Source organism: Varroa jacobsoni, unplaced genomic scaffold, assembly GCF_002532875.2.
Source record: "Varroa jacobsoni isolate VJ856 unplaced genomic scaffold, vjacob_1.0 scaffold_1320, whole genome shotgun sequence".
NCBI lineage: Eukaryota > Metazoa > Arthropoda > Arachnida > Mesostigmata > Varroidae > Varroa > Varroa jacobsoni.
The window spans coordinates 244,713-268,261 of record NW_019214222.1 but is presented as its reverse complement, the minus strand read 5'-3'; the positions used below and the strand labels follow the sequence as shown (position 1 = coordinate 268,261).

Here is a 23,549-nt window from a genome sequence, read left to right as displayed (position 1 = left end):
CCAGCTAACCAACTTACAAATTTCAATACCTTGCTAGCTAAAAGTGCTTATATTAAGTCACATTCTATAACAAATGTTTGCAATCCTCGCTACATTTGTTCATATAATCGTGCAAATGAATGAAATTAGTCATTACTGTTTAATTGCCCCCATAGATCTACTTCTGAATTTGTACCTAATTTTTTTTTACGAGAAGTATTTTTTGCCTAGAGAACTTCAGTCAGTGTCATTTTGGCCGTAATTAGCGATAACTCACGCTTTCGTAGTTCATGAGCTGCTGATTGATCATAAAGAACCGTAGAGCAGCCGATCTCTGCCCGAATGACATAATCTTTACTTATTCGATATCTTTGAAGGGATGGATGCTCTTGCGTTATATGCGATTAAGGGAAATATTTTATGTGGATTCTGATCGACTACTGCAAAAATTTTAATTTTTATGCTTAGAGGGTCGACCTAGCCATGTCTTGACTTCAGTGTCGAAATGATCACTCCAAAAATAAGCAAAGCATTGTGCGATCGACTACAGCATTGGGCCTATGTAACCCGGCAAATTTTTTCACCACGAGTTCTAATCGCGTTTAGCTTTTTTTAAACAAAACTTCAGAATCGATATTACAGTTTTAAGATTTCCATCTCTGGAGACTTGAATAATACGTGGAATCGAGTCAAACAATCTTAAGAAGACCTCAGCAGACATCTTTACAAGTATAATGAACCACTGCTTCTCGTCCCTCAACTGACTTTGTGGCGCCAAAATTTAAAACGCTTAAATATACTGAATAAGCTTACGGAACGACCGAATATTTTTATCCTACATACGTAGTTCATATAACGTTAGATAGAATTAACTGTGTGTGCTTTCATTGCACCCGGAGTAAAATAGTTGGGAGTGCTAATCTTGCCGAAGTTTGTCATATTCAGTTTGGACAGAGCTTTTCGCTGCCAATTTTCGCAAATTACAGCCCTACATAGTAATACTCGAAAGTCTCCTACTTTTTGATTAGTTGCACAGTCGTAGGGCCTAATAAAAGGGGCACTGGCCTCAAAGCGGTTTGGTATCAGAAGCCCCTATATTATTATACTTCTGGCATACAAATAATTATTACCTGTGGGTTAACATGAGACATGTCAGCCCAATATTTTCAAAAATTATCAACAACATCTAGCAGCGGGCTGGGATCTGAAGGAGAAAAACTTGGTAACGAGCTGCAAATTTTATCAAAATCAAAGGTATTTTTCTACGGTACGAGAACACTTTCGTAGCGGGGTACGGCCGTTATACGGGTAGCACAATATATGTCATTTTCTAGGTTTGCAGTGGTCTGCATTAGATAAAGACTATGAATACAATCGTAACGTTCTGGAAAGAAGTTGAATACATGTTTAGAAGATTCAATCAAATGGGAGGAGACTCAGCGGCCGATAGACTTCTCTATGAAGCTAGCAAGCCAGTTCACACAACTACACAATTTGTGTGAATAAAGGAAGTTGTTTTTGTAGTTATATATGCTTTATATATATACATAGTTATCTGTCATGCATTCGCGTTCCCACTGTTGGTCAGGATTAGCAAATGAAAATCATTAACATAATAGTAGCACCATCACGGCAATATAAATTGATGGATTAGGATTAAAAAAGAACATGTGTCAGTTTCCTTGGTTTATTTATTTTAAATATGCTTCATAGAGAACATCAACTTCAACCTAGCTGTTGAAAGGCGCCATTTCAGTCTGGGGATGGAACGTTCATACCACATTTATGTGCAGTTATAGCAGAATATTTCGGAACGATTTTTTTTATTTTAAATTTCGAGGCAATTGTTTTACATTGGTGTGTATAAAGTTGTTCGATTCAAAGAATCTTTCTAGGTTGTTTGCAAACATCTGTACGAAACAGCATGTTGACCGATTAGCTACTAATTTAGGTTTGGAATTTTTCTCTCTACATATCATAAACCTGTCGAACAGCGTTTGATCGCAAGCTTAAAGTCCTAACCGGTTTGCTTAATGTTATTGTACATAATAACAATTCATTGGTTTCCTTATATATCACTGCGTTTGTACACATTTGCTTTTCCATATAACAACTGTTTCTTGCATAGGAACAGGTGATATACAGATGCACACATGCGCGCTTTGCAAGCGTATTACCCTTATGTATAAGAAACTCCGTAACTTTTATTCCCTATTTACTTCTAGATCTCTGCACTCCGACACACACACGTACATTTGCTTTAATTATTTAAAATTTTTTGATCAAACCACTCGATTACGCAGCACCTATGTTATCGTAGAAAATATTGGACTGTGTACTCACAGATATACTATTCAATACTCGCAGCAAATAACTGAAGAATACAATTAAGATGTTTGCCAAATCCAGTAGACATGTAATAAGGACTCGTCTAGTGTACGACATTCTACCCTTATTGCTATAAAACAATTAACAAAAACCTGGTCAAGCAATCCCGTCTTCTAAACTTTCCATTCCCGCTAGGTTCACCTGAGTGATTATTCTAGCCATACAATGGTGAACGTCAAGTTGCTGGATTCATTGACCTGATCATTTTCATCTTGCTATAAGAAACTTGACGGCTGCGGCCCGTGGGCCGCTGACAACCTCATCCAAGAGTGTCAGTGTGCACTACGCGTTATTTAACCACAGATAGCTTAGCACAAGCCGTATCCTTCGGTCATACAGCACAATGACGTGAGCTTTCACCATACCTACGGGAAGGCTTTTCAAAGTCGAACCTCACGCTAACTTTAGAAACTAGTCATTAGCATATTCCTTACCCAGACTTACGACCCCGTCCTATCGAGCAAACCAACCATCTGATGGAATGCCCAATAGCGATACCGCACGTATATATCTAAACAGAGAGGCCTCCAGTGCCGCCTACGTCATTACAACGGAGTTCCCGCAGTCGCACAGAACAACCTCTCCCAATTACTCTCCGGGAAAATGCAAAATACAATAATATTACTCACGCCAATTAAATAAGAACGAATTACTCTCATCATCATTTTAACACTTGAAGACCTTTGTACTCCCAGACACGTAGTAATCATGCTTTGATTGCATTTGTTTGATAACCACTCAGACTGAGTATGGGCCATCTTCCCGTTGCCGGGACAGAACGATCATCAAGCAGTGAATTTTCCTCCGAAAAGAAAATCCCACAGCGGATTCACGCTCAGACCCACACCCTCAACGCATCATCGTGGCTTCAGGATGTACGAATCCGGCAAGCGGATACGTTAGATGTACTACAGAAATGATCCTGTGAAGTACGATCTTAGTTTTGTTCTCGAACGCTGCATTACCTAACGTCAGGTGGCTTTTTCAAGCTGTTAGTATGCAGAGCTTAGAAGGATCGAATTAGATCCTATCTGACAGCACTTTATTTAGCATAATTCCTTTGTACTCGGGTTTCGTCGATAAATATTAATTTTATAACGCACAAATGGTCCAAAATGCGATCTAACAACACTAAGACATATTAAATATGTCTAACCGCTCACTAAGAGTGGCTTCTCCCCCTTTTCACTTAGCCTGGGGGGCGTTGTGAACTGCAGTCAGCATGGCTCTTGTTTATTTTGCCTTAGAAACCGACCGCGACCGAGGCGTCTGCCATCTGAAACTAGCATTTCTGCTAAAAAAAAAAAAAGAAGTGGATTACACGGCAACATTGGACTGTGTGCCCGCATATATACTATTCAATACAGATAGCAGATGACTGAAGAATACACTTATGTTTGTCAAATCCGGTATATTTTCCCAAATGTAAGAACTACTATAATAACTCGTCGACATGCTACCCTTATTGCTATAAAACAATTAACAAAAACCTGGTAAGGCAATCCAGTTCCCTAAAATTTCCATTCCCGCTATATTCACCGAAATGACTATCTTAGCCATACAATGGTGAACGTCAAGAAGTTCCGATTTACTTCACGGAAAGATAAAGTTCAGACGCGCTGCTGCACTCATTGATTCGGTCATTTCCATCCTGCCATAAGAAACTCAACTTCGTGGCCCATGGGCCGCTGACAGCCTTACAAGAGGGTCAATGTGCACTCCTTGTCATTTGACCACAGATACAGTTTAACACAGGCCATATCCTTCGGTCATACAGTACAATGACGTGGCCTTTCACCATAACTAAGCTAAGGCTTTCCTCCTCCTAGGTTTCCTCACGATAACTAAGAAGCACGTGATTATTAGCATACTGGTTACCCAGACTTTCAACCCCGTGATATCTTTAGTGCATAACATATTTGGCTGTTACTCTTCCCTAAGTCTAACACGTTGTGGTCTAAAGTTCGAACTCGATCATGTGATCGACATACACATGTCGTTTCGTCCTGGAAGCTAGCCGGCCCGGCGATACCGGGTATAAAACTCGAAATAGAGGCTTCGGGTGCTAGCTACGCCATTATCATTGAGCTCCCGCACTCGCACAGAACAACTTCTCTCACGATTTCGATACGTACCTCGTTACGGAACACGCTCGAGATAGCCTGCGTGCTTTTGTGATACTGTTGCTGAGCGGGTACGCTTTTTTTTTTAGCGTGCAACCTAACACTTAGTCTACGACGAAACTTAACATACAAACTCACTCACAATAAAAGAGCCTTCCGCCAATATACACGTCAATTTATTAACAATCAATTAATCCTACATTCTATCACATCGACATCTTTGTACTTCCAGAACTCAACATACAATCCCATCCACAACAATAGAGTCTTACGCCAATATACCTCAGTTAATTAATAATTCATTAATCTTACATTTTCGCACTTCAATATCAGACGGGCACTAATAGCGCTTTGATTGTTGTTGTTCTTGTTTGATGAAACCACTCAGACTGAGTATGGGCCATCTTCCCGTTGCCGGGACAGAACGATCATCAAGCAGTGAGTGTTCCTCAGAAAAGAAAATCCCACAGCGGATTCACGCTCAGACCCACACCCTCAACGCATCATCGGGGTTTCAGGATGTACGAATCCGGCAAGCGGATACGTTAGATGTACTACAGAAATGATCCTGTGAAGTACGATCTTGGTTTCGTTGCCAAACGCTGCATTACCTAATGTGGGGCGGCTTTTTCGAGCCGTCATAATGAAGAACTTAGAACGATCGAATTAGGTCTTATCTGACAGCACTTTATTTAGCATAATTCCTTTGTACTCGTGTTTCGTGGATAAACATCGATTTTATAACGCGCAAATGGCCCAAAATGCGATCTAACAACGTTAACACATATTAAATGTGTGTAACCGCTCACTAAGAGTGGCCTCTCCCCCTTTTCACTTAGCCTGGCGGGCGTTGTTAGCTGCAGTCAGCATCGCTATTGTTTACTTTGCCTTAGAAACCGACCGCGACCGAGGCGTCTGGCATCTGAAAGTAGCATTTCTGCTAAAAAAAAATTGATTACACGGCAACTGTGTAATCACAGAAAATATTGGACTTTGTACCCGCATATATACTATTCAATACATATAGCTGATCACTGAAGAATACACTTATGTTAGTCAAATCCGGTATCTTATCTCAAATGTAAGAGCTGTAATAAGGACTCGTCTAGTGTACGACATTCTGCCCTTATTGCTATGAAACAATTAACAAAAACCTAGTAAAGCAATCCCGTTCCCTAAAATTTCCATTCCCGCTAGATTCATGGAAGTGACTATCTTAGCCATACAATGGTGAACGTCAAGAAATTCCGATTTCTTTCACGAAAAGGTAAAGTTCAGACATGCTGATGTATTCATTGGCCTGGTCATTTCCATCCTGCAAGGAAACTTAATGGCCCGCAGGCCACTGACAGCCTTACAAGAGGTGACCTTCTTGTTAATTAAATTGTGTTATTTTTTTAATTATTTTTTATATTTTTTAATATTTTTAAATATTTTTTTAATATTTTATTTATATTTATAATTAAATGTGCAATCTTTGTTATTTGACCACAGATACAGCTTAACACAAGTCGTAGCCTTGAGTCATACAGCACAATGACGTGGCCTACCACCATATGTAAAGTAAGGCTTTTCTAAGTTACCTCACGGTAACTTAAGAAAAAGTTCATTAGCGTATTGGCTCCCCAGACTTCCAACCCCGTGATATCTTTGTACATAACATATTTGCTTATTGTTCTTTCCTAAGGCTAACACATTGTGGTCTAAGTTCGAACCCGCGCACACACACATTTCGTTTCACGCTGGAAGCTAGCCATCTGATGGAATGCCTAACGGCGACACCGGGTGTAAAACTCAAAACACAGAGGCTTCCGGTGCTAGGTATGCCATTATCATGGAGCTCCCGCATTCGTACAGAACAACCTCTCTCACGATTTCGCTACCTACTTCTCGTTAGGAAACATGCTCGACACAGGCTGCGTGCTTTGGAGATTCTGTTGCTGACCGTGTACGCGTTTTTTTTTGCGTGCAACCTAACAATTAGTCTCCCGGGAAATGCAACATACAGTCATTCACAATTATTCACGTCAATATTCGTCAATTTATTAAGATTGAATTAATCTTATATTTTAACATTTCGACATCTTTGTACTCCCTGATACATACTAATGACGCTCTGATTGTTTTTGTTTGACGAAACCACTTAGACTTAGTATTGGCCATTCTCCCGTTGCCGGGATAGAACGATCGTCAAGCAGTAGATTTCCCTCCGAAAAGCAAATCCCAGAGCAGATTCACGCTCAGACCCACACGCTCAACGCATTATCGGGGTTTCAAGATGTACGAATCCGGCAAGTGGATACGTTAGATTTACTACAGAAATGATCCTATGAAGTACGATCTTATTTTAGTTGTCGAACGCTGCATTACCTAATATCAGGCGGCTTTTCCAAGCTGTTAGTGTACAGAGCTTAGAAGGATCGAATTAGGTCCTATCTGACATCACTTTATTTAGCATAATTCCTTTGTTTTTCATGGATAAACATTAACTTTATAATGCGCAAGTGGCCCAAAATACGATCTAACAACGCTAAGACGTAATAAATGTGCGTAACCGCTCACTAAGAGACTCCTTTCCCCCTTTTCACTTAGCCTAGCGGGCGTTCTTAGCTGCAGTTAGCAACGCTTTTGTTTACTTTTCCTTAGAAACCGACCGCGACCGAGGCATCTGCCACCTGAAAGTAGCATTTCTGCTAAAAAAAAAGTGGATTACACGGCAACTGTATAATCACAGAGAATATTGTACTGTGTACCCGCATATATACTATTCAATACATATAGCAGATGACTGAAGAATACACTTATGTTTGCCAAAACCGGTATCTTATCTCAAATGTAAGAGCTGTAATAAGCAGTCGTCTAGTGTACGATATTCTACCCTTATTGCTATAAAACAATTAACAAAAACCTGGTAAAGCAATCCCGTTCTCTAAAATTTCCATTCCCGCTAGATTCATTGAAGTGACTATCTTAGCCATACAATGGTGAACGTCAAGAAATTCCGATTTCTTTCACGAAAAGATAAAGTTCAGACGTGCTGCTGCATTCATTGACCTGGTCATTTCCATCCTGCTATAAGAAACTTAATGGCCCGCGGGACACTGACAGCCTTACAAGAGGGTCAGTGTGCAATCTTTGTCATTTCACCACAGATACAGCTTAACACAAGCCATGTCCTTGGGTCATATACACGACAATGACGTGGTGTTTCGCCATACGCAAGGTAAGGCTTTCCTAAGTTACCTCACGGTAACTTAGGAAACAAGTCATTAGCATATTGGCTACCCAGACTTTCAACCCCGTTGTATCTTAGTGCATAACATATGTGCCTGTTATTCTTCCCTAAGTCTAAGTTCAAACTCGATCTTTTTTTTTTCGTTTCGTGGTGGAAGCTAGCCGTTCCGGCGATACCGGATAGAAAACTCGAAACATGCAGGTTTCAGGTGCTAGCTACGCCATTATCATGGAGCTCCTGCACTCGCACAGAACAACCTCTCCCACGATTTCGATACGTACCTCGTTACGGAACACGCTCGAGATATGCTGCGTGCTTTTAGATACTGTTGCTGAGCGAGTACGCTTTCCTTTTTAGCGTGCAACCTTACAATTAGTCTGCGGGTAAACGCTATATACAGCCTCATTCACAACAATTACGCCAATATACGTCAATTTATAAATAAATAATCCAAATTTTTGTACCCCCACACACGCACTAATTACGCTTTGATTGTTGTTTTTTTTTTTGATGAAACCACTCAGACTGAGTATGGGCAATCTTCCCGTTGCCGGAAAAGAACGATCATCAAGCAGTGGGTGTTCCTCAGGAAAGAAAATCCCACAGCGGATTCACGCTCAGACCCACACCCTCAACGCATCATCGGGGTTTCAGGATGTACGAATCCGGCAAGCGGATACGTTAGATGTACTACAGAAATGATCCTGTGAAGTACGATCTTAGTTTTGTTCTCGAACGCTGCATCACCTAATGTCAGGCGGCTTTTTCAAGCTGTTAGTATACAGAGCTTAGAAGGATCGAATTAGGTTCTATCTGACAGCACTTTATTTAGCATAATTCCTTTGTACTCGTGTTTCGTGGATAAACATCGATTTTATAACGCGCAAATGGCCCAAAATGCGATCTAACAACGTTAACACATATTAAATGTGTGTAACCGCTCACTAAGAGTGGCCTCTCCCCCTTTTCACTTAGCCTGGCGGGCGTTGTTAGCTGCAGTCAGCATCGCTCTTGTTTACTTCGCCTTAGAAACCGACCGCGACCAAGACATCTGAAAGTTGCATTTCTGCCAAAAAAAAATTGATCACACGGCACCTGTGTAATCGCAAAAAATATTGGACTGTGTACCCGTATATATACTATTCAATACATACAGCAGATGACTGAAGAATACACTTATGTTTGTCAAATCCAGTATTTTATCTCAAATGTAAGAGCTGTAATAAGGACTCGTCTAGTGTACGACATTCTACCCTTATTGCTATAAAACAATTAACAAAAACCTGGTAAAGCAATCCCGTTCCCTAAAATTTCCATTCCCGCTAGATTCATTGAAGTGACTATCTTAGCCATACAATGGTGAACGTCAAGAAGTTCCGATTTCTTTCACGAAAAAATAAAGTTCAGACATGCTGCTGCATTCATTGACTCGGTCATTTCCATCCTACCATAAGAAACTCAACTTCGTGATCCACGGGCCTCTGACAGCCTTACAAGAGGGTCAATGTGCACTCCTCGTCATTTGACCATAGATAGAGCTTAACACAGGCCGTATTCTTCGGTCATACAGCACAGTGACGTGGTCTTTCTCCATACGTAAGGTAAGGCTTTCCTAAGTTGCTTCACGGTAAATTAAAAACACGCCATTAGCATATTGGCATACCCAGACTTCCAACCCCGTGATACCTTAATGCAAAACATATTTGCCTGTTATTCTTCCCTAAGACTAACACGTTGTGGTCTAAGCTCGAGCCCACGCACACGGACACATTTCGTTTCGTGCTGGAAGCTCGCCGTCTGATGGAACGCCTAACGGTGATACCGGGCGTAAAACTCGAAACATTCAGACTTCCGATGCTAGCTACGTTGTCCTTATATAACTCCCGCACTCGCACAGAACAATCTCTCCCACGATTTCGATTCGTACCTCGTTAGCGAACACGCTTTGGAGATGCTGTTGCTGAGCGAGAATACCAGTTTTCTTTTTTTTTTCGGTGCAACTCTCCGGGGAAATATAGAATATAGTAACTCATAATAATATCTCATGCCCATTAATTAAGCATGAATTAATCCCACGTTTTATCCCCTCGAGACCTTTGTACTCGCAGATACGTAGTAATTATGCTTTGATTTGATGAAACCACTCAGACAGAGTATGCGCCATTTTCCCGTTGCCGGGACAGAACGATCATCAAGCAGTAGATTTTCCTCCGAAAAGCAAATCCTACAGCAGATTCACGCTCAGACCCACACCCTCAACGCATCATCGGGGTTTCAAGATGTACGAATCCGGCAAGTGGATACGTTAGATGTACTACAGAAATGATCCTGTGAAGTACGATCTTGTTTTAGTTGTCGAACGCTCCATTACCTAATGTCAGGCGGCTTTTCCAAGCTGTTAGTGTAGAGAGCTTAGAAGGATCGAATTAGGTCCTATCTGACAGCACTTTATTTAGCATGTTTCCTTTATACTCGGGTTTCGTGGATAAGAATTAATTTTATAACGCGCAAATGGCCCAAAATGCGATCTAATAACGTTAAGACATATTAAATGTGTGTAACCGCTCACTAAGAGTGGCCTTTCCCCCTTTTCACTTAGCCTGGCGGGCGTTGTTAACTGCAGTCAACATGGCTCTACTTTACCATAGAAACCGACCGCGACCGAGGCACCTGCCATTCGAAAACAGTACTACTAAAAAAAAATGGATTACACGGCAGTTGTGTAATCGAAGAACATACTGGACTGTGTACCCGCATATATATCATTCGATAGATGTGGCGAATGACTGAGGAATATACTTAGGATATTTGTTAAGTCCAGCTTCTTATTTCAAATGTAATACCTGTAATAAAAAACTCGCCTTTATGTTTCAACCTTTACGTCCGGCATCCGGTAATTCCATCAGACGGCCTAGTGCATGAGATTCTACTCCTATTGTTACATAACGATTAACAAAAACCTGCTCAAGCGATCGCGTTCTCTAAAATGTTCATCTTCACTAGATTCACTGAAGTGACTACCTTAGCTATACAATGGTAAATGCTTGATTCCTTCCAAGAAAAATTGAAATTCAGGCCTGCCGCTGAATTAATTGAACTGACCATTACGATTGTGCCACAAGATTTCTGATAAAAACTAATATAGGTTCAAAGATAGTGGTATTAGGTAAAATAATCAAGTCTGTATTAAGTGTGGTACATGTTCATTATTAGGCCACAATACGAGAGTTTACGGTTTTACAAAGCAAGCCAACTAAGTTTTTACATACTTTACTATTACGAGAGTGTTTAAGAGTAGGCGTTTAGGCTATTTTTAAAATATACTTCATTGCCTGTGGGACAGGGTAATGCATTACGAGTTTTGCCTTGACTAATTTATACCATTTATACCATACAATAGTTCTATTATGTACCGCTTTAATTCAAGTAACGCACAAGTTGTCTTATTCACGCATGCAGTTATTTACACGAAGATGGACGTTTTACTAAGGTGGATTTAATTGGCATACATATTGATTTATTCATTAGAGTCCTTTCAGTTGTCTTAGGCCTGTAACTGCTTATTTGTAGTCGTAACTTATAGTGGTTTTTCGAACCTCCGTTTATGTACTGGCAATTCTATAGTGTTGCTTGATGCTGCTTTTATACTACATTATTATTAGCAAGCTTCTCAATGGTCTTCGTACATAGAAAAACAGAGATGCTTGCCAATTTAGGTTGTCTCATTAACTGCGTCTATTGTTTGTTACTTTCTGGTCTATTAGCGTTGAGCAGCTAATTTCTCGATTTCTATTAGATAACGTGATAGTTGCATATGATGCTTATCCGGATGCGTTGCTAACCTTATGTCGATGACAACTACGACAACTCCCAGAATTTTGGACAGAACAAATGGCCCGGCCTATGTAAAGCGCTCACTGCTTAACTACCAAGCGTCGATCTAAATTCGTGTTCCATAGCAATAGTGTTAGAGAAAAAGTTTTTGCATTGACATGTTTGCATCGATAGCAACGATCCTCCGGCTAACTGCGTGAGAAGGTAATTTCATTTACGGATCCTTACGAGAAACATGAATATACAGTTAAGAAATCTTTTCTAAAGAAGAAGAACTCTAAAGTTTGAAAAAACACACATTGAGAAAGCCAGCATTCAAACTTATGGGTTTGTTTACTTAGTAGATACTTACCCTTATCATTGAACATTATAGTGTTGAATGATTCTCATGAATGAAAAGACAAATTCTTTTACTAGCCGAAGCTAGAGAAATAATGATGTAATTTATTTACGTCTTTGTCAACAGAGAAACGACAGAAAAGGAAAATAGAGAGAAAGAGGGTTGCTGGTGTGAATTACTTATCGCTGTCCTACATGTATTGATGTAATCAATATTACTATGGTTGTTGCTGTTGTCCTTATTCGTATATAATGTTCTATTGCGATATATTGAGAGAGACGACGACGAGACGGTGTAAAAGGTTGTAGGTAACATACCGAAGATTTTACAGAATAGTTCATCCATGCAACATATATTATTCTTTTCACACATACATGTGCTGAAGACAAGAGACATCTTGCTGATTTCTACAACGCATAGATAAATTAACCCGTGATGCCCGTTCCTTATTATCATAATCGTTGTTATTGCAATGTGTTCAACTCTGTTACATCTAACATATCACCTACAACCTTTTACATCACCTACAACCTTCTACATCGTCCCTTCATCTTCGATCATGCCACACTGGCACTAGGTTTCGACAAATGGGCACCGAGTGGATGAACTCGAAAGCCTTCACCATTAAAACCCATTCATTTCGTCGACGTCCACAGTGGCCAGGTTGCCGACGAAAAGCTTAACGCAAGTAGCTTAAGCATCCTTAGTCTTCATGTACTTGATGAGGTCGATAACACGGTTACTGTATCCGTATTCGTTGTCGTACCATGCGACGAGTTTGACGAAATTCGGCGACAATGAGATGCCAGCCTTAGCATCGAAAATAGATGAGTGCGTATCACCTACGAAGTCGGTAGAGACAACCTCATCCTCGGTATAAGCCAAAACACCCTTCCACTGATCGGAATTGGCTGCAGCCTTAATCGCGGCCTTGATGTCATCGTACGAGGCATCTTTGCCAAGCCTTACTGTCAAATCTACGACCGACACGTCGGGAGTGGGTACACGGAAGGCCATACCTGTAATCATGATACCGTGCATAAAACGTAAATAATCATACCGTGCGGGTTGTCATTTACCCTTCGTACTTTGAAATTAAAATCATTTCATACACTCAAGTTTACGAGACCAGATACATTTACAAGAGTGTTCCACATTATTGCCAATATGTCCTTGGTGAATTTGCACTAGTTAAAAAGATCTTCAATGCGACAGTCTGAAGTTGACACCAAAGCTAACTGCAATATGCCAGCCTCCTTGTAGACGGGTATTTGCAAATAGGTACATGGCACAGTTATACTTCTTAGTTATGTCGAATTTTCGTTTATGCACTTTATAAGTGTACGTAACATAAAGCCAATAATAAGAATAATACGTCACATACTTTTAATTTGGGGATTACCCTTGAAACGACCAATTTAAATTTGAAAATCGTTTAATTAAATTTTAAGTCGCTACTAACCGGTGAGTTTGCCATTGAGTTCAGGGATAACCTTCCCAACAGCTTTGGCAGCCCCGGTTGATGAAGGAATAATATTCTGGGCAGCACCACGTCCTCCGCGCCAGTCCTTCTTTGAAGGACCATCGACCGTTTTCTGGGTAGCCGTTGTTGCATGTACCGTTGTCATTAGACCCTCTAGAATAGTAAAGTTATCATGAATAACCTTAGCTAAAGGCGCAAGGCAATTAGTGGTACAAGAAGCGTTCGATACGATGTTCATTGACACATCATACTTCTCGTGGTTGACACCCATAACGAACATTGGCGCATCGGGTGATGGCGCTGAAATGATGACCTTTTTGGCACCGGCCTTGCGGTGAGCTTCGGCTTTTTCCAGTGACGTAAACACACCAGTTGATTCGACCACATATTCGGCGCCAGCCTTAGCCCATGGAATGCTCGCCGGATCAGACTCCTGGAAGACTTGTATTTTTTTGCCGTTGACGACAAGCATGCCACCCTCTTCTGAAACTGTCCCCTTGAAACGACCGTGAGTCGAATCGTACTTGAACATGTACACCTGTCACAGAAATTTAATTGAAAGTTAAAACTTCCATCCCCGTAACAACACTTTCTTGGGTGTTATTTTTGGGAAATTTTTATACTTTGTAATAGAAACCTCCTCCTCATAGTCGCTAGAAATATTTACCTATTGCTTTTTTTTATTTGACTAGAAGGTAGCTAAATTGAATAAGTACGCTTTAGTTTCCCAACGAGAGTTGCGTATGACTGTAAAGTCCGTAGGGTAGTGGAGATCACAGAAGAAACGCAAATAGAGGCAGTTTTTACAAAAGTAATTTTTTGTATCTCTTGTTATTTGCGGCCATATCGTCGCTGTAGATCGCCTAGAACATAGGGCACATACTGCAGCCGATGAGAAAATAACCTTGGTCAGCGTTCATTCATCGTCACTTTGTTTGTCAGAGTAGAGATAAACTGCGCTCGTTGTTGGAGGGATCTCTCCAGATACAGCAAAGCGTGGATTAAATCTACGCCACGAGTGGTGGGTATCCATTAATAGTAAAGTAGAGTCGTATTCAATTCTATGATATTATCAAAAGGAAAATTGTGTGAACCAAGAACTAAGATTTATCTCTTGTCCAAAGAAAAGCAATCTGCTTCTTATTAAACTGTCTCACATCATTTAGTTTAGACCAGTAATGGTAACTAGCAAGGTTGTGTCGAATATCAAGAATTTTGACGGTTACTCCGCGATCGAAAACGTCGATGATTCTAGTTTCGTAATATATTTTTGTCACCAATAGAATATCCCTTGAAAAATAACATTGACTGCATATGTATAACGCAAACTGAATTATTTAAGATGTGAAAAATCAATCCATACAATTCCAAGCAAAACCAAATGCTTCGTGTTTACCTGACAAACTATGTTTCTAAAACGAAAGCTGTCTTAAACTTTCAAAAGCTTATTACCACATGTATTACCCTCAAAAGCTTATTACCACATGTATTGCCCATTTATATGTATATGTTTACACATATAGAGTATGATCAGACAGTTAACAGTTACCAATGCTACATACGGTTACGAAGCTCCCAGACTTCTTCATAATCTCCTAAGTCTGCTCGTGGGTGCCGCGTCAAGGTCGACCCCGAACAAATGCAACTGGCAATCTTCCACTGAGCAACTACAGCTATGTTATTTAGATACGGCCTACTAAATAGAACCCTTAAATCGCTCTCCTGATTTGGAAAAAATGGATTACTCGACGTGAACAGTTCCATCGTTGCTATCAGCCTCTGCATTACTCGACGCCACACGACTTACATCGCTAGTCCCTTTAACCTCCAGCACCGAACGCCTACAGTTATCGCACCAGCTTAGTTATGGCCAACAAGGCGTTAGGGACAACGCTAGCTTAATGACGGCGAGTGGCAGTGGCGTTTGATCCGCGCAACGCTTTTCGGAATAATGCCTTATATCAATTGCCTTCAACTGACCAAGAATACGTCGTGCTGTTACGTATCTCTTCGCCAGCGGCGCTGTAGGGTGGGAATGCATTCGAAGTTTTAAGGAAAAGTACCCACTACCAGGTAGCCCACTGGTAGGGATTAGTGGGTCCATTCGCGAGGCATACGATGGAGGGAACTATTGTTGGACACACAATGACAAAATGACAGTAATCAGTGCTTTCCTTCAAAAAACGTTCAGTACTTACCATGTAGGTGACATCGATGAAGGGATCGTTGACGGCAACAACATCAACACCCTTATCGAGCGCGGCACGTAAGACAAGACGTCCGATACGGCCAAATCCGTTGATGCCGACCTTAGCCATGGCTAGAACTTGTTGGTTAGCTAGGTAATGCTTAGAGAAGTGCTCGAGATCGACTAAATTATTGCTTCACGTTCGCTTCAGGGATACGCCACACCACAGTGTCCGACTGGTGTGAGTCGACTGTGGGAGAAAGGGCGCCGATAGCCGACCGCCAAGGTGACTTGCTCGGACGCATGCGCACCACTCGTTTGATGGCGCCACAAAGCGCGCTTTATTTGAATGGTGAGGTGGCGCGAAACCGACGGCGTACGTGACACAACGAAAAGCCATTTATAAAGTCATCTGTGTACAGACAGGAAGATGCGCGCAAACATTATGCCGGCCTAATAAAAACGACTCAAAACAGCTGTACGAACTGCTTCCTTATCCGTGTATTTTCTTGATGACAAGTGTAGGATTTAATACATCTGATACAGTTTTAAACAAAAATAATATATCTTAAGCATCCTATTCTAGTTAATAGATGTTGTGTAAAAATGCTGATGCGGATTTCACGTTAAGTTGATATCAGTGGATCAGTTAATCTCTTGGAAGGTCGATGAAAGTGTGTCATCGGTGCTGTTCAAAAATTTGTTGTAACGAAGTTGGGCAAAACAAAGTGATTTCAAGGTATTACGTTCGAATACTATAGCAAATGGTGTGATGTGTGCATTACTGACGTGAGCAAATTGAACCGAGATAATCGAAAACGCTGCTCACGATGAAATGAGTGATAGATAACCGTCTGATGTGCACAGTTTCCAGTTTTTTTATGAACAAACCAGTAAATTAACACTTCTGCCGCATAGCATAGCAGCAGAAAGGTATACGGTTCATAGAAATTTAGCTGCGACACGATATAAGATGGAAAATGCAATGAATTATACAAATATGAAATTGAGTATCAAAGTTAAAACTAAAACATTTTTTTATACACATTAAAGTCCTCCAGCGTAGGTACTTCCACCAACGGCTCCCAGCGATACTTGGCGCACGACCGCAACCACTTTCTCAGAGACGTCGAATAGGAAAGGTAAGACTCGTCGGTCGCCTGCCGTGCCATATGTCTCCGCTGACTATCGGCTGAAATTCAAAATTTAACAGTTCCACGCAGGGCACAGCATCGATAGGTAATCCTCGAAAAGCCATATAATCGCATAGGAAGTAACTGTCCTTCGACTTTAAGATCAATCAGTTTTTGTGAAAATGTTTTAGTATATACCAGAATAAGTTATATACGTATATATAGGTATTGAATTCTAATTCTTAGTCTAGGCAGTATACAGTAAGCAATTCTTATTTTAATGTTAATAACTTGTTACGCATGTCTAATCTCAGGCTGAAGTTAGCGAAATAATCTTTCACAGATGGTGATTTACGGTTTTAAAAACCTCAACAATAAACTCGCGCTTGATTAAATTCCGGTCATAATGACGCCTTCTGGACAAGTACTCTTGTTTTCTATAATTTGAACTTTTTGTAAGTAATATTACACTCGATATCTCTCACTGATTCAATGAATAAACTAATTCATGCGAAAGATAATTAACTACACTGTTGAGCCTTAAGTTAGTGTTTCCAGATTTGATAATGATGAACACCTCCAGAAATGAATGATTGAAAACAACATCGCCGTTATTATTGCAAATAGTTATTTGCTTAGTTATTGCAAAGTTATTGAATATTTTTATCATGAAAACCTCTTTTTACTAGGTAAGCTCTGAAAGTGTGTTTTACACACACATTACCATGACACAAATATATAAGTTGAACGCACATTGATAAAAGTTGAATAAAATAATTCGAAGAACTACATTTTGGATTGAAAGCTATTGACCAGTAACTAATCTAAGCCAAAAAGCACAATGCTCTTGAAAATATTGTTCTTTGACTTATTTGTTAAAACAGATAGCTTATATTGCATACAAGAAGACATTCACGGTACAGATTAATGTAACTGTTATAATTATTGCCAAATCAGTCACACTCAGCATGAAACCACTTCTAATGGTTTCCTGCCTTCGGGACGACAAAAGTAATGCTGAGCATGGACAATAGATATGGTCATAAAGAGCAGAACATGTTTAAGCTATAATAGAATGTATGGTGAATTTAAGACAATCTTATCAAACTGACTTCTATGTTGATATTTTACGTCATTATCTCATGAAAACGGATCATGGAAAGACTTCTTCAGTTTACCGGTCACTGCACAAATAGCTTCAACTAGTTTAAGAACAGTCACCCTTTTATTATTACCGTAACTACCAGATATTAATATGCGTTTAGATTATTCGTAAGGTAGTTGACAACCCCAACTCTCAAAAAAAAAAGTCATCAGCAAAAGCTCGTCAAGATTGAACTAACTCCCAGAAAAGCCACCTGACGAGATAGGCTAACAGAAAAGTCGTAGACTCATTATTTTCCAAAAATAGAAGGCGGCTTTCTGGCGAGTCTGAAAAACGCGTAATTTTGGGGTGAAGGAGTTTTCCTGGCAAGGCAGATCGCTTCGGCGATACGAAACTTGATTGAGGCAAGAAGAGGAAATCTTGCTGTTGATTATACCAGTGGATCTTGCTTGTTGTATATTGATATAGTTGTTTGCGACTTTGTTATGAACTAGTGTTGTCAGACGCGACGTTGGAGGGTGTGCGTGGCCTCTGGAGGCGCCTTTGAGGATCGTTCTTGCCGTCTGAGAATTGCCAATACTAACGCACCCGGCCATAAAACAAAGTTAGGCACTGGAGAGACACACACGTATTCAACGTACACAGTCGTAGAGATTCACAATAGTATTCCGCAGCTTATACCGCTAGTAGAATACATCTGAGTCCTTTGGACAGCGAAAATGAAACGAGGTCATTCTCTTAGTGGCCAAAAACTGGCCGTTCATCTACATTGATTGATTGATATTCATGCTTTGATCAAATATTTAGGTCACGAGAACCTAATTCGAACAGGACTATGAGTACTTTCTATTAAAACCGATACTCAATTTTTTTTTATTTCTTATAAATTAGTAAATTCTTGTTAGACATAATGGAGGGACCCGAAAATATCATTCGAAAGATTGGATTGGTTTTATATTACTAGAATAGGCCTACATATTTCAAAGATTTTAGTCGGAAAGCACGGTGCATTGCTTATGGTTTGGGTGAATGCAAATATTTTTACAGAACCTATGGATAGCTTCGAGAGAGAAAAAAAAAATTAACCTAACAGGTGAATAATATGATTATATAACTATCACGTCGGCCTTATATTTGAAATATAGCTCATCAGCCACGTGGGAGTATATCAATATACTGCCGTAACCCCAAAAAGTGTAGTTGAGCTTTTTAAAATTGCTCCATAAGTTGTGATTCTGTTACAAATGATTCGGTTCTTTTCACACATTAGATTTATCGTTGCAACTCAGACTATGCGAGAATTTCCGAAATGGTTTAGATGAAGAAATTAGAATTTGACATGGGCCTTCTCAAGGACAAGAATCGATCAATACAAATATTATATTAGTAACATTACTAAGGCTAGCGAAATTTCATTCCTTCATTGCGGCCGGCCGTTCTCTGAGGAGTGAATTAAAGTTTGACGATAGTCTGCAACACACCAGTGGTACCAACTTACACTTTTACCAAAAAAGTTACGTGACATATGTGTAAGCGTTCCCCTGCCAGATTTTATTTAAATAACGACTTATTTGAAACGAAAAGAGTTCAATAGAAAGGAGCTCATTGTATACATGTGTCTCACGCTTCTTAATGTTCGATTCCTTATACGCCTTCGGTAATTGTCCATGACTTGTAGCTATAAAGTCACATAAACGACTCGTTAGTGAAAACGGTAATTTGTTTCTGGAAATAGCAATGTCGCCTGTTTTTCTTTCTCCACAGCCTATTTGGTTGGAACATCTGCTGTCAAGCTCAAATAATAGGTAGTTCTCATTGTTCATTTTTCAAGGTCAAATAGTTGTTGAAGTACTGAGGACAGTTGTGCCGTGCACAGGACGAACTCCATAACTATGAAGATCGTCCGAAAAGATTCACCACGTTTAAAAATGGGATTCTGGACCTGAAAGATGTACCCTACGCCGATCAACCATCCGAGATCAATGAGGATCTTGGACAGTAAACCAGACACTAGTTAGTAGAGAAATTAAACTGCGAACATTTGACTTTCGTCAGACGTCTTGAATTTACAGAACTTTATCAAAAATTAGCACCCTGGTAGGAGGCGAACGTAGAAGCACGGCTTCTTCTAGCTTTACGCTTGGCACCAAGCAACGTGCACCCACGATGACAAGTTCTTACACAGAATTGTTACGGATAAGAAGAAATGATATCTCCATATCGATATGAAAAGAAAGAAGTGGGTAACTCCGGAAAATGAGCCTAAGCTTAGAGTAGGGCTGGATCTTTATCTCGAAAATATTATGATTTGCTTTCAAAGGGAGTGGAGCTGTCTATACACCGGGAAATCCTTGAGAAGAATCAGACGGCCAACAGATACCTGTATATGAGCTAGTTACGTCGACTGAGCAAGACTGTTCAATAAAACAGGTTTGACGCATAAAACAAAGTCGCCTCCTCGAAGACAACGTTACGTCATACATGTAGATCGTTAAAGCCACTTCGCCAGAGTTTGAGTCCAAATTACGTGCCGATGTGTTGCTACGTTCTCCAATCATCGGTAAAGAAATTTGGAACAGTGCTTTTGACAGCAAGTGTATTTGACAGCAAAAACTATCTTTAACACCAGAGTCGAAACGTTCTGGAGATCGTGAAGTAAAATGGTTGAGAAAGAGGAGAAATTCATCGACGAATCCTTTATCAAAAAATTGATAATGACTGATTGATTTGACAAAAATGTCACCTTTATTCTCAAGTGGAAAAAATGATCTTACTTATCCTTTTATTTAACGTTAAAATTACAGATTTAATCTAGGGATCCTCATAAATGTCACCTATAACAACTTTGAACACTTCTATGAGGGTACACGCATAACATCGGATATGTCTGCGAAAGTTAATTCAAAACAGGGCGTTTCGTTTCAACATCTTGCAAAAAACATTACTTGGCAAATTAAAATTAGAAGAACCATAATAACGAGAAATTCGCGCATCGAATTTGTAAAGAAAATTTAACTTCTCAAAAACTGTCCACCTTATGGCACCTGCATCAACATTATTATCTACGCTTTCGAAAAAAACGGAATTGTAAATTATCTTTGTCGATGAATAGGTTCCTTTAGAACCAGCTGGACGAACTATCAGACAGCTAATGACGTAGTACATTCATTGTTAATATGTTCGTAGGAATGATAAGCACGTGAAACGCCTCACGGTTTGCGCGAATGAACGTGGAATGATATGACCAAAAACAGAGATTTTAAATGTTCAGTAAGATTAACACCTCTCCTGTGCAATCAGACAATGTGTCACGAAAAAGCTACGTCTTCATATAGTGGATTACGAGGAGGAAATAAGTGTCAGAATTAGAGCGATTTTGTATATTTCTATACAATAAAGGTTTAGCTCCTGCTGCCGAAATGACTAAAAACGGGGCTTGGATCGCTGGTTCTATGGTGCATTAAGATTATTCTCGCTCTTCGCATCAAACGTGCGTTTAATAAATAAAATTAAATGCACTGAACGTATTCTAACGCAATTTCCTCAATACATTATTCCAATACATGAAAACTTCATTATATGCAAACGATCGATTTCACATATTTTTCATGTTTTTTTTTTTCTTTTTATATATACAATTGTTGTGTATATATACACAACATACGATTGTGAACGCATTTGGTCTATAACATGTAGCCGAATACAATTCACAACCTTTGATCTTAGTAAATCATCTCTTTCAACTCCGGAAGTTTTGTAAACATTCGCGTAATTTCTATAGCCATAACCTCCACTGGTTTGACACTCCTTGATAATGTATGCTACGAAGACTTTAGGTGATATTAGCACATGGATCATATTCACTGCGATAAGCAGAATATAATGCGCGGTCTTCAATAAAGCTTTCTACAAGCAGGAGAAAGCGCCTGGTGGTCTTTGGTAGGACTTTTTATTGTACCTAGTCCCTTGTACTTAGGCTCGTGGCCAACAAGGCATTATGTAGTACAGGACGGGCAAACCAGTAAAGATTTGTGAATGCTTAATCGATTACTGAAAGAATTTTACCTTAGGATCGTGCAATTCCTATTACGCTAACAAGGCTATTTAATCAATTGTTATAACGCCACACTTGCATTGGCATTAAAGAGCATATTATAGGATACTGTAAAAGAAATGCTGGCATGAAAAATGGTGGAGGTGGCCGTTAAAAATACACCTCAACTAACTGCAATTTGCCTTAATGCAGCTGTTATTGTTATGTCTGATGCAACTTGTTCTACCACTGACATACATATATGTACATACAAACATATAGCACTTACTTCAAAAAAAATTCTAAATTTGCATCATGTAAGGCACTCATAAGACGTGAACGTTCGCACACTATGGTCATCAATATTTCAACTTGCATATTATATTGGTCTAGACTTGACTAACTGAATGCAAAGTAGTTTCCCTTATGCCTCTATCTATGTATGTGTATCTATGTAATCCTGAGTGTTGCCTTTCCATTTTTTTCTGACTTTGTAGTTCTCTAGCTCAATGATGGATGACAGTACGTTCACATAACTGCCTCGAAGATTGTTATGTGTTGAGTGAGCTTCGTTCGTTCCTTCCAACGACTGTTTGGTTCACTTCTGGCACGCGTATTGATGCGTACGTCCGTCTACCCGTATACTTCGCGATAGCTCCCCGTGTCGCGACAAAGCGAACGGCACCATCTGCCAATTAGTGTCATTGCCTCAGATTGGCTTGCTTTATCCATCGGTCTCCAGTTCGCATCAATTACTCATGCGACCGATTCGTCTACTTTATTTCTAGCCTCTTATTCGGTTTTGGACTAGGTTATCTAGTTATCGGTTGCTTCTTAAGACCTATACGCTGCTTGGCAATAAGAATCAATATCGCACCTTCCCGCCCCTCTCAGTTACGTACAGACCATGCTCGGTCTTTCATTTCTTGATTGTCCATGCGCATCTGTGTGGGTTTGTGTGTCGGCTCTGTTGGTTCCGCTGGCCAACCGGCCAGCTTTACTACGCACCTGCTGTTGTTGGCCGCTCAATAAATACGCGTGAGACCTCGCTCTCTTGTGTTTTCGGCTGATTCAGTTTCACCGTACGCTCTTCCTGCTTCTCCATGTCCTCCTCCTCCTCCGTTTCACTCGCCCTCCCATTGAGACGTGAGTGCTGTCGGAATTGTGCAGGGAGTGACCGCACTCAGTGTGAAAGATCTGGCAACCTGCCGCTCTAGCCGCTGCTGCGGTCCAAGAAGCCAAAAAGCCAGAGAGCCACCGGTGTCAGCTATAGTTTTCAAAACGGAGCGGACAGTGGGAATAGGCTGACGGTAGCAGGAACGGCGGCGGCGAAGGGTGCAAGGTTGACTCAGTGGCAGACGGCTGGGAAAGGGCACATAGAAAGGAGGTGAAGTTTAGCGGCGCCGCGATCTGTGGTGTTTGTCTGGCCGTGCTAACAGTATGCTGGTTCATCGTCCCCCACAGCAAAGGTGAGCCGCGACGGCAATAGGGGAAAAAAATGCAGACACACTGACAGACAGCGCACGATACCGCCAATAGAAGTAGCAGTGGCACAGCCAATTGCAACCGCAGCAGTGGTAGCTGAAGGATCTGTCGTTGACGGCAACAACGTTGTTGTCGTCGTCATCGCCGCTTCTGCTGGTTGTCGACTTAGCTGCTTGCTCGGCTGGCTGGTAAGGAGGGTATTCCTGCCGCAGGAAGGAGGTAG

At 40.5% G+C, this 23,549-nt stretch overlaps 1 protein-coding gene, 3 long non-coding RNA genes and 5 other non-coding genes across 10 annotated transcripts; 1 reads left to right on the top strand and 8 right to left on the bottom strand.

Annotated features, from left to right (window-relative positions):
• Positions 1–3,100: 3,100 nt before the first annotated feature.
• On the bottom strand, positions 3,101–3,306 carry LOC147752325 (small nucleolar RNA U3). The gene has a single exon (XR_015314373.1). It is a non-coding gene; the product is annotated as a small nucleolar RNA U3 (small nucleolar RNA).
• LOC111268776 (uncharacterized) lies at positions 3,111–5,592 on the bottom strand. 2 transcript variants are annotated; one of them, XR_015314370.1, is made up of 2 exons: positions 4,803–5,592; positions 3,111–3,661 (listed from the first exon to the last, which is right to left on the bottom strand). It is a non-coding gene; the product is annotated as an uncharacterized LOC111268776 (long non-coding RNA). The 2 variants fall into 2 exon arrangements; XR_002685399.2 differs by having other exon boundaries at positions 3,111–3,658.
• Positions 4,870–5,075, bottom strand: LOC147752324 (small nucleolar RNA U3). The gene has a single exon (XR_015314374.1). It is a non-coding gene; the product is annotated as a small nucleolar RNA U3 (small nucleolar RNA).
• A 1,036-nt stretch (positions 5,593–6,628) lies between the features above and the next one.
• LOC147752323 (small nucleolar RNA U3) lies at positions 6,629–6,834 on the bottom strand. Its single transcript, XR_015314377.1, has one exon. It is a non-coding gene; the product is annotated as a small nucleolar RNA U3 (small nucleolar RNA).
• A 1,406-nt stretch (positions 6,835–8,240) lies between these two features.
• Positions 8,241–8,446, bottom strand: LOC147752322 (small nucleolar RNA U3). Its single transcript, XR_015314375.1, has one exon. It is a non-coding gene; the product is annotated as a small nucleolar RNA U3 (small nucleolar RNA).
• Positions 8,447–9,864: 1,418 nt separating this feature from the next.
• LOC147752321 (small nucleolar RNA U3) lies at positions 9,865–10,070 on the bottom strand. The gene has a single exon (XR_015314376.1). It is a non-coding gene; the product is annotated as a small nucleolar RNA U3 (small nucleolar RNA).
• A 1,894-nt stretch (positions 10,071–11,964) lies between these two features.
• Positions 11,965–15,827, bottom strand: LOC111268793 (glyceraldehyde-3-phosphate dehydrogenase). The gene is made up of 3 exons (XM_022847994.2): positions 15,581–15,827; positions 13,362–13,920; positions 11,965–12,918 (listed from the first exon to the last, which is right to left on the bottom strand). The coding sequence occupies exons 1-3, from the start codon at positions 15,698–15,700 to the stop codon at positions 12,593–12,595; spliced, it is 1,005 nt and encodes a 334-aa protein (XP_022703729.1). The 5' UTR covers positions 15,701–15,827; the 3' UTR covers positions 11,965–12,592.
• Positions 15,690–23,221, bottom strand: LOC147752319 (uncharacterized). Its single transcript, XR_015314368.1, has 2 exons — positions 22,850–23,221; positions 15,690–16,762 (listed from the first exon to the last, which is right to left on the bottom strand). It is a non-coding gene; the product is annotated as an uncharacterized LOC147752319 (long non-coding RNA).
• Positions 16,239–17,127, top strand: LOC147752320 (uncharacterized). The gene is made up of 2 exons (XR_015314369.1): positions 16,239–16,309; positions 16,624–17,127. It is a non-coding gene; the product is annotated as an uncharacterized LOC147752320 (long non-coding RNA).
• Positions 23,222–23,549: the final 328 nt, after the last annotated feature.

What these genes read in the sequence shown, in the direction of transcription:
- LOC111268793 (XM_022847994.2), bottom strand. Translation starts at nt 15,700, where the DNA reads ATGGCTAAGGTCGGCATCAACGGATTTGGCCGTATCGGACGTCTTGTC. An exon ending in TCATCGATGTCACCTACATG is followed by an intron (nt 13,921 to 15,580) that starts GTAAGTACTGAA and finishes TTTCTGTGACAG; the next exon opens with GTGTACATGTTCAAGTACGA. An exon ending in ACTCAATGGCAAACTCACCG is followed by an intron (nt 12,919 to 13,361) that starts GTTAGTAGCGAC and finishes TCATGATTACAG; the next exon opens with GTATGGCCTTCCGTGTACCC.